Source organism: Lygodium microphyllum, chromosome 8, assembly GCF_053477565.2.
Source record: "Lygodium microphyllum isolate KBCC chromosome 8, Lygodium_microphyllum_v1.1.10, whole genome shotgun sequence".
NCBI lineage: Eukaryota > Viridiplantae > Streptophyta > Polypodiopsida > Schizaeales > Lygodiaceae > Lygodium > Lygodium microphyllum.
Genome location: NC_141142.1, coordinates 101286633 through 101301177, shown reverse-complemented (window position 1 = coordinate 101301177; position 14545 = coordinate 101286633). Strand labels below are relative to the sequence as shown.

The 14545-nt window shown below is 38.9% G+C and overlaps 2 protein-coding genes across 3 annotated transcripts; one reads left to right on the top strand and one right to left on the bottom strand.

The window, feature by feature from the left end:
* Positions 1-1507: 1507 nt before the first annotated feature.
* On the top strand, positions 1508-6209 carry LOC148032666 (triacylglycerol lipase 1-like). 2 transcript variants are annotated; one of them, XM_087684147.1, is made up of 9 exons: positions 1513-1900; positions 2426-2524; positions 3070-3210; positions 3560-3670; positions 3849-3992; positions 4148-4188; positions 4490-4566; positions 4683-4778; positions 5344-6194. In XM_087684147.1, the coding sequence occupies exons 1-9, from the start codon at positions 1640-1642 to the stop codon at positions 5643-5645; spliced, it is 1272 nt and encodes a 423-aa protein (XP_087540273.1). In that variant the 5' UTR covers positions 1513-1639; the 3' UTR covers positions 5646-6194. The 2 variants fall into 2 exon arrangements, with proteins under 2 accessions (XP_087540272.1, XP_087540273.1); XM_087684146.1 differs by lacking the exon at positions 4490-4566 and having other exon boundaries at positions 1508-1900; positions 4567-4778; positions 5344-6209.
* Positions 6210-7989: 1780 nt separating this feature from the next.
* Positions 7990-11984, bottom strand: LOC148032665 (uncharacterized). Its single transcript, XM_087683286.1, has 8 exons — positions 11705-11984; positions 10538-10682; positions 10281-10449; positions 9870-10140; positions 9437-9702; positions 9124-9339; positions 8730-8838; positions 7990-8636 (listed from the first exon to the last, which is right to left on the bottom strand). The coding sequence occupies exons 1-8, from the start codon at positions 11853-11855 to the stop codon at positions 8581-8583; spliced, it is 1383 nt and encodes a 460-aa protein (XP_087539412.1). The 5' UTR covers positions 11856-11984; the 3' UTR covers positions 7990-8580.
* Positions 11985-14545: the final 2561 nt, after the last annotated feature.

Below are 14545 nucleotides of genomic sequence, written 5' to 3'. Positions count from 1 at the left end.
AATTCTAGGTACCTTGAGTAGAATGTTATAAATGGGGTCGTATATGAGTCTATTGTAAATGAGAACCTCACTTTAAGACAGTATTTTGTGAGTGCATATTTCTATGAGAAAAAGTCAATATCAATAAGTTTCTAACTCTATTTCTATGAGAAACAATCATTGTCATAAGTTTCTAACTCATTTACATGTTACACTTTATTCATTGCATGATTGGACCTATATATGGAATTGTGCATTGCATTCTTTGACCTTAGGAAACTTAAGAAGACTTGGGATATTTTTGCCATTGTGTTAGCGACTTGAAAGAGAATTCTTTAATATAAACTAGTGTACATTTCAAGCCAACAACTTTGTAGAGATTTCACATGTTGAGGTATGTCTATGGCTCATTTAAAGAGAGCCAATAAAAAGAATATAGATTGGCACATTGTTTCATCACTCCATGCACATGACCTTTGATCACACCTTTATGCTTTCTTGTATAGGATGTTCCTCTTCCATCTTCTTTGAGTGCAATCCAAATTGTGGTGGTTAGCAGTATTCTATTACTTGGCAATGATAACTGAAAGCACTTTTGGTGCTTTTTGTACATGTTATAATTGAGGTCATCATTGTGCAATGAAGCTTTCCAAGCCTATGTGAGACAGGAGATAATGAATAGGAATAGTAACACTTCTACACACATACTTTGAAAATTAACATTATAATAATATGTAATTTTGAGAAAAACCTCATATGTTAAGACCTCATTAAGTCATGCCATACCATATATTAAGCCCAAGTTTCTACAAAGTTTTGAGAGTGCTTGTTATGCAATTCTACATGAGAAAATTAGTGCTCTCTAGTTATTTCTTGGATAATATGTATGTAATTAACATCTATAACTTGCCTATATAAAAGTTTCACAATGCTAGTTACCATAATACCTATAGTAATCAAATATAGAATTGCATATACCCAAACAATTGGTGTAGCTAATGAGGGTGACATAATGTTTAGCAATAGGGAAAAGCAAAGTGAAAGTCATTATGAGTTGTAAAATCTATAGTTTGTGGGTAGTGCAAAGCACTTTACCATGATGATAGGAATGTAGGTACTTGATTGTGGGAAATGGGGATTCACAAAAAGGAATTTTAAATTTGCTAGTGTGCAGGGCTCACATTACAAAGAAGAAATGTAACATTCTGACAAGGCCAATAGCGGGTTGTAGTTTGGTTGGTTTAAGTGCAGGTTGAGTTAGATGGGTGCGTCATGGATGAGTTCCAACCCTAAGTTGTACTTCAACAATATAAATTTGCACAGAAACATTGTCTTGGAAGTATAAGACTAGATTGAAGAATGCCAAAAACAAGAAGGCAAGGTGAGCAACTAGAAGCTTGACTATGGTGAACCACTAAAGGCCTTAATATTTGTTTTCCTCCCGCCCAAACCAGGCTTTTAAGACAACTGTTCTATCACAATACACCAAAGTGTATGAATCTTCAAAAATTAATTAATCAAGGTCTTAATTATGAGGACTAAGGTTTGTGGATTAAGGTGGTCGGACATGCTAGAAATTAGCACACTATAAATACGAGACGCGAGATTAACTGCAAGCTTGCTTAAACCCCCATTCAATACTCGGATTGTTTCAGCTTTGATGGCTATCACGAGAGGCCTCAAATCGACTACACTCCATAGCTACCGGAGCTTATATCATCATCATCATCATCATCATCTTGTGTTTCTTGTATTGGGCTTCATTAGTCTGATTGATCAGCTGCAAGGCTGGCCCTCCTCTGCTTCTGCAGCCGCTACTGATTTTGATTCGATCACCCCACAAGTGGTCACAGACAGAACCGATGGCCTCTGTGCTAGCCTCATCACCAGCCAAGGAGATTATAACTGCATTGAGTACATGGTACATCATTCATGACAGCTTCCTATCTGTCTGATATGATAAGAGGACTGATCTCTTTGATCATTGACGCCATATTGCTGCACTAACGCAAATCCTGTATATACTCTTCCTCAGCTAATTAGACTAACAAAATGGAGTAATGCATGATGGCTTCCGATCTGCAGTCTTTGATCGTTGATGCCACTAATTGCTGCAGCACTAATGCACTCTTGTGTATGCTCTTCATCAGCTTAGACTAGTTTTGGGCATTTTCCCATGCATCTCTTTGATCTTTGATGCCATTAAGTTGCTGCAGTGACCAATCCTGTATATACTCTTCATGGCAGCTAATAAGACTAACAAAATGGAGTAGATATGATCAAAGTAACCAGTCTTGTATATACACATCATAAGCTGAGAGTAACAAAATGGAGTATTTATGCATGATCAAGTTTCTGATATTTTCCCGTGTGGCAAAAGGGGCTCTTTTAATCCCTTGTTTTAACTACTTCGGTGGTGGATTAAGTCTGTTAATGGTCGATGCAGGTGCCAACTCAAGATGGATTCTTATTAGGCCTTCAACGGATGTCAAGTAAGAAGGCCAACACTAAAGCAGTAGTGTTTCTGATGCATGGGCTAATGGTGGTGAGTGCACAATAGCATTGATCAAACTTGTATCTGTTCTTCAATCGGTTCAATTACGCAGCATGATTGAAGCATAATTACATCTTAATCATGATTATTCATACAACGCTTGAGATTTGTGATCTAATCTAATCATCTGTCGCATCATCAAAGCTTAGGCTCAATCAGCTTGACATAGACGCAAGCAATGCTGGTTTCGTAAGATCTTAATCAAAGCTATTTCAATCAGAACCTCGGCATAAAATTCAATCGATAGCGCTAACTAATGCTAAGCGTTAATCAAAAGACCTGGCCTACAATAATCGAGCAATGCCGATCTGTAGCGCAATCAGAGCTTAGCTTCAGAAAACAATTCCGACACGAATTCTTGCAAGAAATGCCCGATATGAAGATTAATGATGTATATTAACTGCAAAATCAAAGCTCAGTATCAATCAGACACATTCAATATAATGCCAGAAAGATGAGCATCAATGGTGAGATGAATGATTTGTTGCACAATCAATGATTAAGCGAGTCCTAATCAGGAATTATGTTTTGCACAGGGCGGGGATGTGTGGGTGCTGAACAGCCCTTCCGAATCCTTGGGATTCATCTTGGCGGATGCTGGTTACGATGTGTGGATTGGCAACACGCGAACCACCAGATTCAGCTACGGCCATTCCTCGTATCAACGGAGCAACAATGTATGGGGTTAATGCGGCAGTTATAAGTCGTGATGTTTATTAATGTTCTAAATTTCGGATACAGCACAATCGAATCATAATTTTATTGAATCATGATGCATTAAGGGACTCACGATTCAATATGATTAAGATTCAATGTGAATGAATCATAATCAGACTGATGATCCATCATAATCTTATGGAATCAGGATACATTAAGATCACGAACTATGATACAATCTGACTGAACTTTAATCAGATTGATGATCTTAGTGCTTTCCGAGAGCTTAAGAGACATAATTTACTTAGCGTTGATCAATTCAAATATATGGTTGCAATTGGATCATATATATATAATTGGCATATATAGGGCTTTTGGGATTGGAGTGTGGATGAAATGGCAGGACAAGATCTGCCTGCGATGCTAGGGTGGGTTTTTCAAGTCACTGGCCAGAAAGTGCATTATATTGGGTATTCTCAGGTATAACTAACATTACTAGAGCCCCATTCGATCATCTTTTTCTTGCTTCAACGTATAAAATTAAGCCTAATTTACGTTCAAGCAATTCGACAGTAGACACGAAATGTATTTACATAACTTTATTTATCCTGTTTTTATTAATCATCCGACTGGTTTTCTGTCATGTCTATAAATTTAGGGATCCCAGCAAGCCTTCATTGCCTTTTCACAAGGCCAGCTATCATCCTATGTGGACAAAGTGGTCATGCTTGCACCAGTTGCTTATGTAGACCATGGCAAGGCTCCAATTGAGACTGGGCTTTTTGATCTTCACATCGATGAGGTATATATTGATCAAGAGCTTATACCTCGGTTGCCTCCCTTCTATTAATAATGTCCATCTCTTGCAGTCTAATGGACTATAAAGTAAGTGGGCTAAAAAGTAAGTGACACCAAGGAGTTTAATCATACTAATTAGAAAGTAATCCCCCTTGGCAGATCTTAGAGGCCGCCAACATCCACGAGTTTGATAGTCAGAGGTAATCTTGCCTGCATTCCTCCAATGCCTATGGAAGATTCTTCTTGCACTTAGTTAAATTCTTGATGCTTAATTGTTTAATCCTACAGTAAATTGCGATACATGTTGAGGATTCTTCTTGTTCTTAGTTGAATATCTTGATGCTTTAAGGTATTGGAGGATTGTTCTTGTACTTAGTTGAATTCTTGATAGTTAATGGTTTAATCCTACATTAAGATTAAGATGCAATGGCTTATATTGAGGGTTCTTCTTGTTCTTAGTTAAATCCTTGATGCTGGCTTGTCTAATGCATGATTGAGCAGTGGAAGTCACATAGGGGAGCTCTTATGTGGGAAATCCGACGAGTCATGCTACAAAACTTGGATCCAATTCTTTGCAGGTTCATGAACCCGTCTTGTAGCTTAAACATTGCAAGCTTCATTCTTAATCTCGCGTTTCATACAATTGAGAAAAGGGTCCAAGCCCCCAAGTTTGTCTTGGGTTTTGAAATCTCAGGTGAAAATTGCTGCCTCAACTTGACAAAACTAGATGTCCTAGAGAAGTACGAGCCGCAATCAACATCGGTCAAGAACCTAGCTCACTTGGCGCAACGTAAGTAATGCAGCACTAGTCTATGTGCATGTGTGCATGTATGTGTCCCACAAATGACAGGTCCACGCATATTCGAGAATCTCATAAAAGAAGACATCATTGTTGTAGAAGAATCTATGCTTGTACACCTAGCAGTTTTCTAATTTGTAGTGTAAGAAGTGTGGTCACTCAGCGTTGGAGAATATAATTACAAAACACCCACATAAGAAAGGGATCTCTTAACACTGTGAATCAGCTTGCCGACTGGACTATACAAAATATTGAAATTGCCTTAAAATTGATGGGAAAGACAGACCAGTTATAACTTCCATACACATGCTTTGTATGTCTGCCATGTGTTCAGCAAACGTTGAAGTTGAGTTAACATTGACAGAAAATAGAAACCACATATAGCATTCTGTTATAGACATTCTTTGTATGTTTGCTGTGTGTATAGCTCTACAGAGACTAGCATATTTGGGTAACATTCGTGTACTTTATGTTGTGGTGCTATGTTATGTTAGGAAATCCCTGAACAATCAGCAAAATGTATTGTCTTAAAGTTGCCCTTGTGTGATGATTGCAGAGGGGCGAAACTCCAACTTTGCAAAATTTGACTATGGGTTGTTTGGGAACCTTAAAAGATATGGAAAGATCTGGCCACCTTCATACCATGTAGCCAACATTCCTACCAACAACATGTTTCTCATCAATGGTCTAAAAGATGCACTAGCTGATCCAATTGATGTGGCTCGACTAGTATCTGAAATGGGTGGCAATGTCCTCATACACACCAGCCCTAACTTTGGCCACCTAGACTTCATCTTAGCCGACTCAGCCAACAGCGAAATATACAACCGCATCTTGCTCTTCTTGCAAGGCAACTAATTTGCTTTTGAAGGCAAGGTTTCTATCAAGGGGAGCCTTCTCATACGTTTTCACACCATAATGCCCAGCATCCAAAAGTGTACATTTTGAGGTGCTTTGATAAATTTTTGGCAAGAAGATGGTATAAGTTTTTTGACATATGCCCTATGCCTTAAGGAAGAGTTTGGGCAACAATTTTCCTTACCTTCCAAGTCAAAAGTAATGTTGTAAAATTGTTAAAGAAAACTTAGTGTTGCCATTGGCAGAATCTCTCTCTCTCTCTCTCTCTCTCTCTCTCTCTCTCTCTCTCTCTCTCTCATGCGTGAACTCGCATTAAATATCTTCCCGGTGGGCCAAGTATTGATCTTCCACAAGATCGAGGTTAAAGTCAGCCATTAATCAATATTGCCCTAAGCTGCCTTTCCAATAACATCTAATTATGATCGAGATGAGTAGGATTCCGATTCTGACAGAAAAGAAAAGAAAGGAAGTGGTGGTTGCTTGTGGAAGAAGCCTATGTCCAATCCCCATCTTCATCAAAGTGAGCAAGGGGCATTACTTCCTTAATTATGGTTTGTAACTTCATGGATAGCTAATATGGTTTCTTCAACAAAATCGGATGGTTCCAATATCAATGCAATATAGGAAGGGTAATCAACTGTTGCATTAAATGAGCTTGTTGTGTCTTCGAAAGACTACCAGATGTTCATAGCAACTGGCATCCTACTGGAACAAGTCACCCATGCAGCCATGGTTGAGTTGGGAAGTTTGTCAATATACATCCGATTTATTGTTTCTTATGAACAAATTATGCAGCCTGGCAAGCACATAGTTATTGGCATTCCAAATTGCCCCTTTATGTTGGCAGTTCAGGAGGCAACTCAGGGGCTTGACGCACTCTCATGTAGGGCGTTTTATGTATCGAGTGGTCTAATGTTTTCTAATGCGGTCTTTTATGTAGAAAAAGTACTGTTCCATGACAACAAAGTTTCTCTAATATTTTTAATACATTTGAGCACGATATGCAATTGGAAGGGAGCCTTGGATACTGTTGGTTGGTGATCATGGTATGGACAGAGCTATAGCTGTGGGCAGACTGTGGCAAAAAAGGTGGTGGAACAAGGTTTTACTTTCTTGCTAAATGAGAACATTCTGTTCAAGGCTAGCCATGTCACTGGTGGAGCTAAATGCAATGACAAGTCCATACCTTAGGTTGTAACAAAGTGCACCCTTAAGTTGTCAAAGAGGACAGGACAGTGCCACTTACCATTCCAAGGATCACTGCAATGGTCTACTATTCCCCAAAAACCACAGCAGTGATATTAAGTTGACCATTTTTGTATCACGTTTTCTTTCGATTCTGTAAGGGTCAATGCATTAATCTTAAAAAGTGACCAGTGTTTCCTTAAGAGGTACTGATCCCATTTTGTAGCCTGTTGATTTTTGGGGCTTGCATATATCTGGGTAAGGATTTGTAGCGGGTCCTTGGGTGGCACTATTCATTGGTATACTGACTGAGTAATCACATCAGTCTGCCTTAGGTATTCCAAGTCATTTTTTATGGCATGTGTTGAAGTAGTTTAGCTTGGCCATAAATTTCTAATAAACTGTGGAAAAGCACCTTCTGATTCGTAAGAGCCATGCCACACTTAGGTCCATTTGACCTGCACAGGTTGATGGAGTGAAGCTAGGAGTGTGACTGGGCTACTTGACTTGATTTCCTAGAAAAATGGGAATTCAGCAAGTAAAGCAAGCATCACTAATATTAGAGCTACTAGCTCTACTTCAAGAAGTAGACATATGTGACAGCTATGCGGTGCTCTCTTTCTTTCTCTCTCCGCTTTTGAAATACTATTTTTAATCTGTTGCAATGCAATTCCTTTTTTAAAAATGCTTTTTCTAATTGCATCTGCAGGCTCCACACAAGTCTCACCTTGTATGGCTGCTGCATTTTGCAGTGAGAGCCCCTCCACCCTACATTAACTTAGGCGAGGCAGGGCTCTAACATGATCTACTGATGTCTATCATGTAGTCAAAGCTCCACTAACATAAATGCTATGAACCACCATTTACGCCACAAAACATTTCATTCTCTTGTCCATGTAGAAGCAATAAACCAAGCACCCACTGCCAAGATCTGGACACGAGCAATTATCTTTCCAGTGCATGAACCTGCTCAAATCATGAACACACGTCCTAGTGCACAGATTCTTCAACAAGAGTTACCCCAGTAGCTGCCATTTGGTAGGGAAAAAAAGGGGGGGGGGGGGGGGCACGCCGTGCAGGGCAGCACAGAGAGAGAGAGAGAGAGAGAGAGAGAGAGATCACCTTTGCTGTGATGGTCTAACAGTATGAACCTTAGGCACTCAACAGACACTTTGCATTATGTCTCAATAAAGAAACCACAGCTCATTTCCTCAATTACATCTCGTTTTCAAGCTGTGATAAGACATGTAACTTGATCATGTCCTGCATAGTTATTACATCTCAAATCTCAGTAGTAACATACAAAAAGTTAAGGTGTAAATTACCCCGCTTTCGATAAGAAACAAGATGAAATAACTATCATTTTTACATCTGACAGTTTCTTGGCTGGCAAATTACCATCAACTCAAATAGTGGCCAGCTATATTCTCTACTCACTTTCCCCATCCTTATGATGGGAGTACAAAGTATAGTTACAACAAAAATATGGCCTTACTGACCTTGTCCTATATGTTATAGAAAAAATTCCCCAATCTGTCTTGAGTAGCTGGGATACCCTTGTCATTGCAGAGCATTACAAAGAATCATCACTAGCTGAAAAGCCTTGAATGAGTAGAGAAAGGCTTTCCCACTGCCTGAGGTGTCAGAAAATCTGATCCACAAAGTGACTTCCTGAATCTCATTCCCTCATGGCTATAGCATGTCCCTTGGTCAGTTGTTTGTTGGTCCACAGGTATTTTTGTGGACAAGTCTAGATATTTAGTGGCTCTGCTTCAGAATCCCTGACAGGATCAGTTGCCCAGCTGTCTGCAATTCAACAAAAAGCATTGAAATGAGCTTTGGCATGTTTTGGAGCACAAGCTCTTCTCGAACAGTTAGAAGCAGCATCTAAAAACTTACTGCTCTTGGGCTTGTCTGTAGCAGCCATTAACCGGTTTTGAAGAACAGAGGCGATGAGCAGGAAGATAGAACACATCCCAAACATGACTGTAATGGGGAATGCATTAACCTGCAGCATTGTTAACAACATGTTGGACTTGGTACGTTAAGCACTGCCAGTGTTGCATTATAAAATCCATGATACAAAGGCAGATGCAGTATTATGCCCTATGACAACAGGTTTCTAGTAGAAACGCCTGTACTAAATGCAGCTACAAACATCTACTGCAATCATGATGACCATTTAAGGCTAGTCTTCAGCCAACAAGGAAATGGACTTTTAAAATTACCGAAATGATAAATATCAAGTTTATAATAAAAATAGTAGAAAGCTAGGAGGTTAAGAGAAACATACATTGTAGAGAACAACACATACAAAAACATTCACTGGAATCCTGAAGAAGTTCAAAATTGTACTCCGTGACTCCTCAGGAACATATTGTGACCGCAATTTCATAATTGATGGCCAAAAGATCCCAACACAAGCTTCAAAGACACAGAAACCAAAAAGTTGCAGACGTCCAGAAGCCGTCATACTACCACCTTTGTGTCCTGAAGATGTCAGTAAGAGCTGCCAAGGAACCTCAAGTTGAGCAACATTCACCACAGACAGTGAGAGAACCAAAAATGTTCTTGAAATAGGAATACAAAACAAGGTGTGAACTTACATTGATAATGACGGGAGAAAGCAGAGTTGCAGCAGACACCAGAAATACTATTTGCATATAGGCTTCCACCCTGAGCGATGACCTGGCCATGAACCGGGCTGCAAGAGAACTACCAATCATAGAAGAAAGCATGAACGTAGCAAAGATGAATCCATGAGGAATATCTTCATCATGGGGACTCAGGGCTGGAGTCCAAAGAAATACAAATGTGTACATTGATCCCTCAAAAAGCGACTGTATTGCTCCAAGTAATGCAATCTTCTCATCTGTCATAGCCAAACACCACCCAAGTAAAATAAATCAAATCCACCATTTGGAAAAACGTTAGAAGTCTGTCCACCTGCTGCACATTAATCATAAATACAAGTACAGGGAAGCTGTTGCATTGTCTGCAAGTAAGAGTTCAGGAAACAGATTTAAGGTGAGCTAATACCAGAAGCAATGGCAGAAGCAGCAGCTTTAAATTGAGCGAAAAGACTTCTGCCCTCAGATGAGTCACCAAAATTTTCGGACCATGTGTATATTATGATAGCCATGCCTACTGCCAGTATACAGGAAGCAGCGTCAAATGGAGATACAGGACCAAGAGCTAGCGTGTCTGCCAGAAAATTGGCCACCAGTCCTGCTAAAATGGCAACTAATCCATTCCCCAGAAACACTGCCTTTGAGAAAGTCAAGGAGAGCCATTGGGCTTCAAATCCTCTCTACAAACAAAAGCAAGAATCAAAACATCCAAGTCAACAAAACCTAATAGCAATAGGAAGACTATATAAATCAATTTCAATAGGCCGGCACAATAGGTCAAGCACTAACTGTAAAAAGTGACATGGGAAAGGTGTGATACCTTGAAATGTTCTGCAACCAGCCATGACTCAAAAGCAGAAAAAAGCAGAGAAGTTGCAATCCCACCTAAGATTCTGCCTATCATTAAGACCCTGTATTGAGGAGAGTGCTTCGTGACACAGCTCAAAATGTAAGTGATACAGTATGTGATGCTGGCCCTCTTTCGTCCACTATAAAACAATGTACAAAGAAATAAGGGAACTGAGACCTTGGTTCAATACACATCTGTGACGTAGCAGGAACATTTACTCTACTCACTATTTGTCAGCAAGGGACCCCACAAATGTCCCAAACACCATGGATGACCCAAAACCAGCAATAAAGAGCCTTCCAATATCACCCTTTGTGAAACCATACTGGGTGTACAGAAAATATACATAAGGGCCTTGCAGCCAATCACCAGCTGCAACACACACAATCGAGAATTAAGTTAAGCAGGATTCAAACAGTTCACAGCTGTAACTTAACAAGGCAATTACTAGAAGCATAGGCTCATCATGCATAGCCCGTCTGGAAACAATCACATGACTAGTTCTTCATAATAAACAAGAGATACTCAGAAAATATCTATGACAAAGCTTTTTGCAACAACATAGCTGAGCTGAGAATGCTGTCAACAACTTTGGTGATCGTTTACATGTGTAATTGGCAAAGGGAATGTAAATCTGTTCTCTATACAGAATTCTAAGAACTTTGCTAATGGTGTAAGGTCCTCTAGCGCTTTCTACCAACACAAAGTGAATGTTCGATCCTTTTGATTTGCAAAAGATTTTAAAATTGTAGAAAGATCTACATTGTGTAAGCTTTTTAGCCCCCACCAAAACTCTTTATGGACCTTTGTTATTGCCACCTCACAGATCCCAAATAAGGATCTCAAATCCAGAAAACTGTGAAGAATGCAAGAAACGTTACAGCTACAGCTCTAACATTTAGCGCGCTGCAAGACTGGAAATATACAATGCTTCAAGATCTCCTATTCAGTATGCTGTCAAGCCTTTCAGATTGTATGTTAATCTTATTCTCAAACGTGGTACAACAAATCAGGATAACAGATAATTGACTCCTTTCGACCTGAATTAATCAATAATAGCCGTGTGCACAAACTATTCAAATTTCAGATTGAAGGAAGGAAGAAGGTCGATGACATGAGTCACTCGGCTTCTCTGTAATAGAGCATCCTGCACCAAATCTACATGCAAAATATCTTATGCAAGCTTGATTGTATCTGCAGAGCCTTGATTTGTCGATCATACGAACTAGATCTGTTTCCAAAAGCCCTAGGCTACCAGATCTTCCAAGCTCACAATGTTCGCGACAATCATGCATATAAGGCTTCGCAGACGACGCAAAATGCACGTGAATCGGAACAAGGGAAGGTCAAGGCCGCAATGCGGGTCGAAGGCGTGACAGAAGGAACTAGCATACCCATCATGAAGCAGTAGACGACGAGGTAATTGTTCTTGAAGGAAGAGAAGGCAGCGCTGGTGCTGATGCGATCCTTGTGGCTCTTGCCGAGCTCCACGGCGCCGAGGAGGAGGAGGAGGGCCAGGAAGAGAGCGATGTAGAAGGCCTCCATGGCGATGGAGAGCAAAGCTTGATGGTAGGCACGACAATGGCTACCAGATGCAAGCTAGTGTGGCTCTCTCTCTCTCGGTGTCGTTTCTCCTTTCCGCGTTGCTCGTGTGCTTCCCACAGAGAGAGAGAGAGAGAGAATGTGAAAATTACGAAAAAAGAATGTGAAAATTACGAAAAAAAAAAAGAGGAATTTCGGGGGGAAAAAAAGAGAGGAATTATAAAGGCCACTTGCCCTGCCCTTTGGTGTTCCTTTGGTCTACCCAACTGATACCTATCCATGCCCTAAACTACACCCAGCAGAAGTTTTAGGGCAACTTCACATGAGCAACGTCTACAATTTACCAGCCTTTTCGAACCCAAGCTTTTGAAATTTAACTTTTTTAAGCCTATCAAGGAAAAGTTTACTAAGTGTGCCCTAATGCAACACAAGAATGGCCACGGCACTTGAGCATTGATGGAGGAACAGTTTGTGTGCAAGGGCCTTCTTAGACATTTTCCCACACACATGTATATTCACCTCTCAAACTCCCTGTATAACTCTAATTATTTTGTGAGCCACTAGAGTTTGCCATAAATGTAGCTTATAATATAACACAGGAAATTGGAATGGCATCGAGAACTCAAACAACATCAATAGCTCCTCCAAAGGAATTGTATGGCCCTCTATATTATAGAACATGGTTCACCTGGAACAAGAGAGAACCTATTATCTCCACACTTGCATAGTTGCAATTCTTATCCCCCATTGCAACAACCGAGGTATGTGGTAGCTCCTTGAAGAGATAAGGTTTCCACAAATTGAAGAAAACTAACATTTACTTAGCCTTTTGCCATAAACCTAGATTATTGTATAACATGAGGATTTGGGATGGCGTCAAGAAATCAAATGACATTAAGATCTCCTCCAAAGGAATTGTCTAGCCTTCTACATTGTAGGAGATGGTTCATCTGCACAAGAGAGCACCTATAATCCCCACACTTGCATACATGCAATTATTATCCCCCATTGCAACAAGAAAGTTATGTAGTAGCTCCTTGAACAAATAATGTTTCCACAAATTGAAGAAAGCTAACAATTACCTGGCCTTTTGCAATGGGGGATGAGGATCATAAACAAAGGGGGTGCCTTCAAACTTTCTTCAACCCTAGAATAGGTTAGGTGTAGGGTAGCTCTCTTAGACGAGTTTGTAATGTGTATGCTACTACACCGGAAGAATTTCCATAATATTAAAGTATATGCTCCATACCTAGATTCTCATGGTGCTTCGTACTAATGTTTGAAAGCAAGTTTCATGTTCCAAGAGAGCTCATGGATGATGGGATGTTGATATAAGAAACATAATCCAAACTTCAAAAGCTTTGGCAACTTAGACTAATACAATGTTGAATGCATGAAAATGCAATCTATGGGGATGTGGCACTCATGCTAATATATAAGGAGTGGAAGACCAACATTAACATGATCAAGCCTTAACTATATCTCCAAAGGACCCTTATGCTCATTTCTCAAAGTTTCTCAAAGGCAAATACATTTAATGGTGATTTCTATTCACTTTTTGGTATGCATATTATCCTCACACATTAAGCCTATCATTTAATGGTGATTTCTATTTGCATTGAGCCTATCATGGCATGTATATATCCTCACACACTAAGCCTATAACATTATATAAATTTGACAATCCATAGACTATATTGAGAACTAACTATTCTCTCTCTCTCTCTCTCTCTCTCTCTCTCTCTCTCTCTCTCTCTCTCTCTCTCTCTCTCTCTCTCTCTCTCTCTCTCTCTCTCAAGTAATAATTAATAACATCTATACATAATTATATATGTATAATACATTAATTGAAATACAATTATACATCTTTTATTAATGAATAATTGATATATTAATAATTATTTATTATAATTAATTAATGATAATTATTATATAAATATATAATACATGTAATCAAATACAATAAAGTATTAATTTTTAGTACATATGTATTACGCATATTTTATTTCTAATTAATTAATATATTCATAATCAATTCGTAATTAATTACACTAATCTATTAATAACTATAATTAATACTTGATTATTGAATTAGTAAATAATTATATCATATGTTTTAATTATACATTTACGTATTAAGTATAGTTTAAGTATAATTCATGTAATATATTTTAATTATAATAATAGAATACAGCATTAAATCTATTTGTGTGTGGATGTGTGTGTTGCATGTGTGCATGTTTTGTAAGTGTGTATCCATTCTCTCTCCTTTGCGCTCTCTCTCTCTCTCTCTCCATTTTTCTCTCATATATGTTTACATGTGTATGGGCATATGCATATATGCATACATGTGTATGTATATTCACACGTGTGCATATGTGTTTACACATACATGTGCACTTGTACATGTGTATGCGTGCATGTATTGTTCATGTGTTTTAATAATCTATGTGCATTTGTGTGTGGTTTTAAAGTATGTATATATTGTACGAAACATATGTCTAACTTAAAAATAAATTTCTCTCTCTTTGTCTCTTAGAAAAGGCAAAGTGTGTGTGTGTGTGTAGATATATGTGTATGTATTTACACACACATACACCCACGCACGCATGCACGTATATATGTATATGTATGTATGTATGTAATTTTTCAAAGGCACACCTTTCCCCTTTCCATGATCATATCCTATGTTC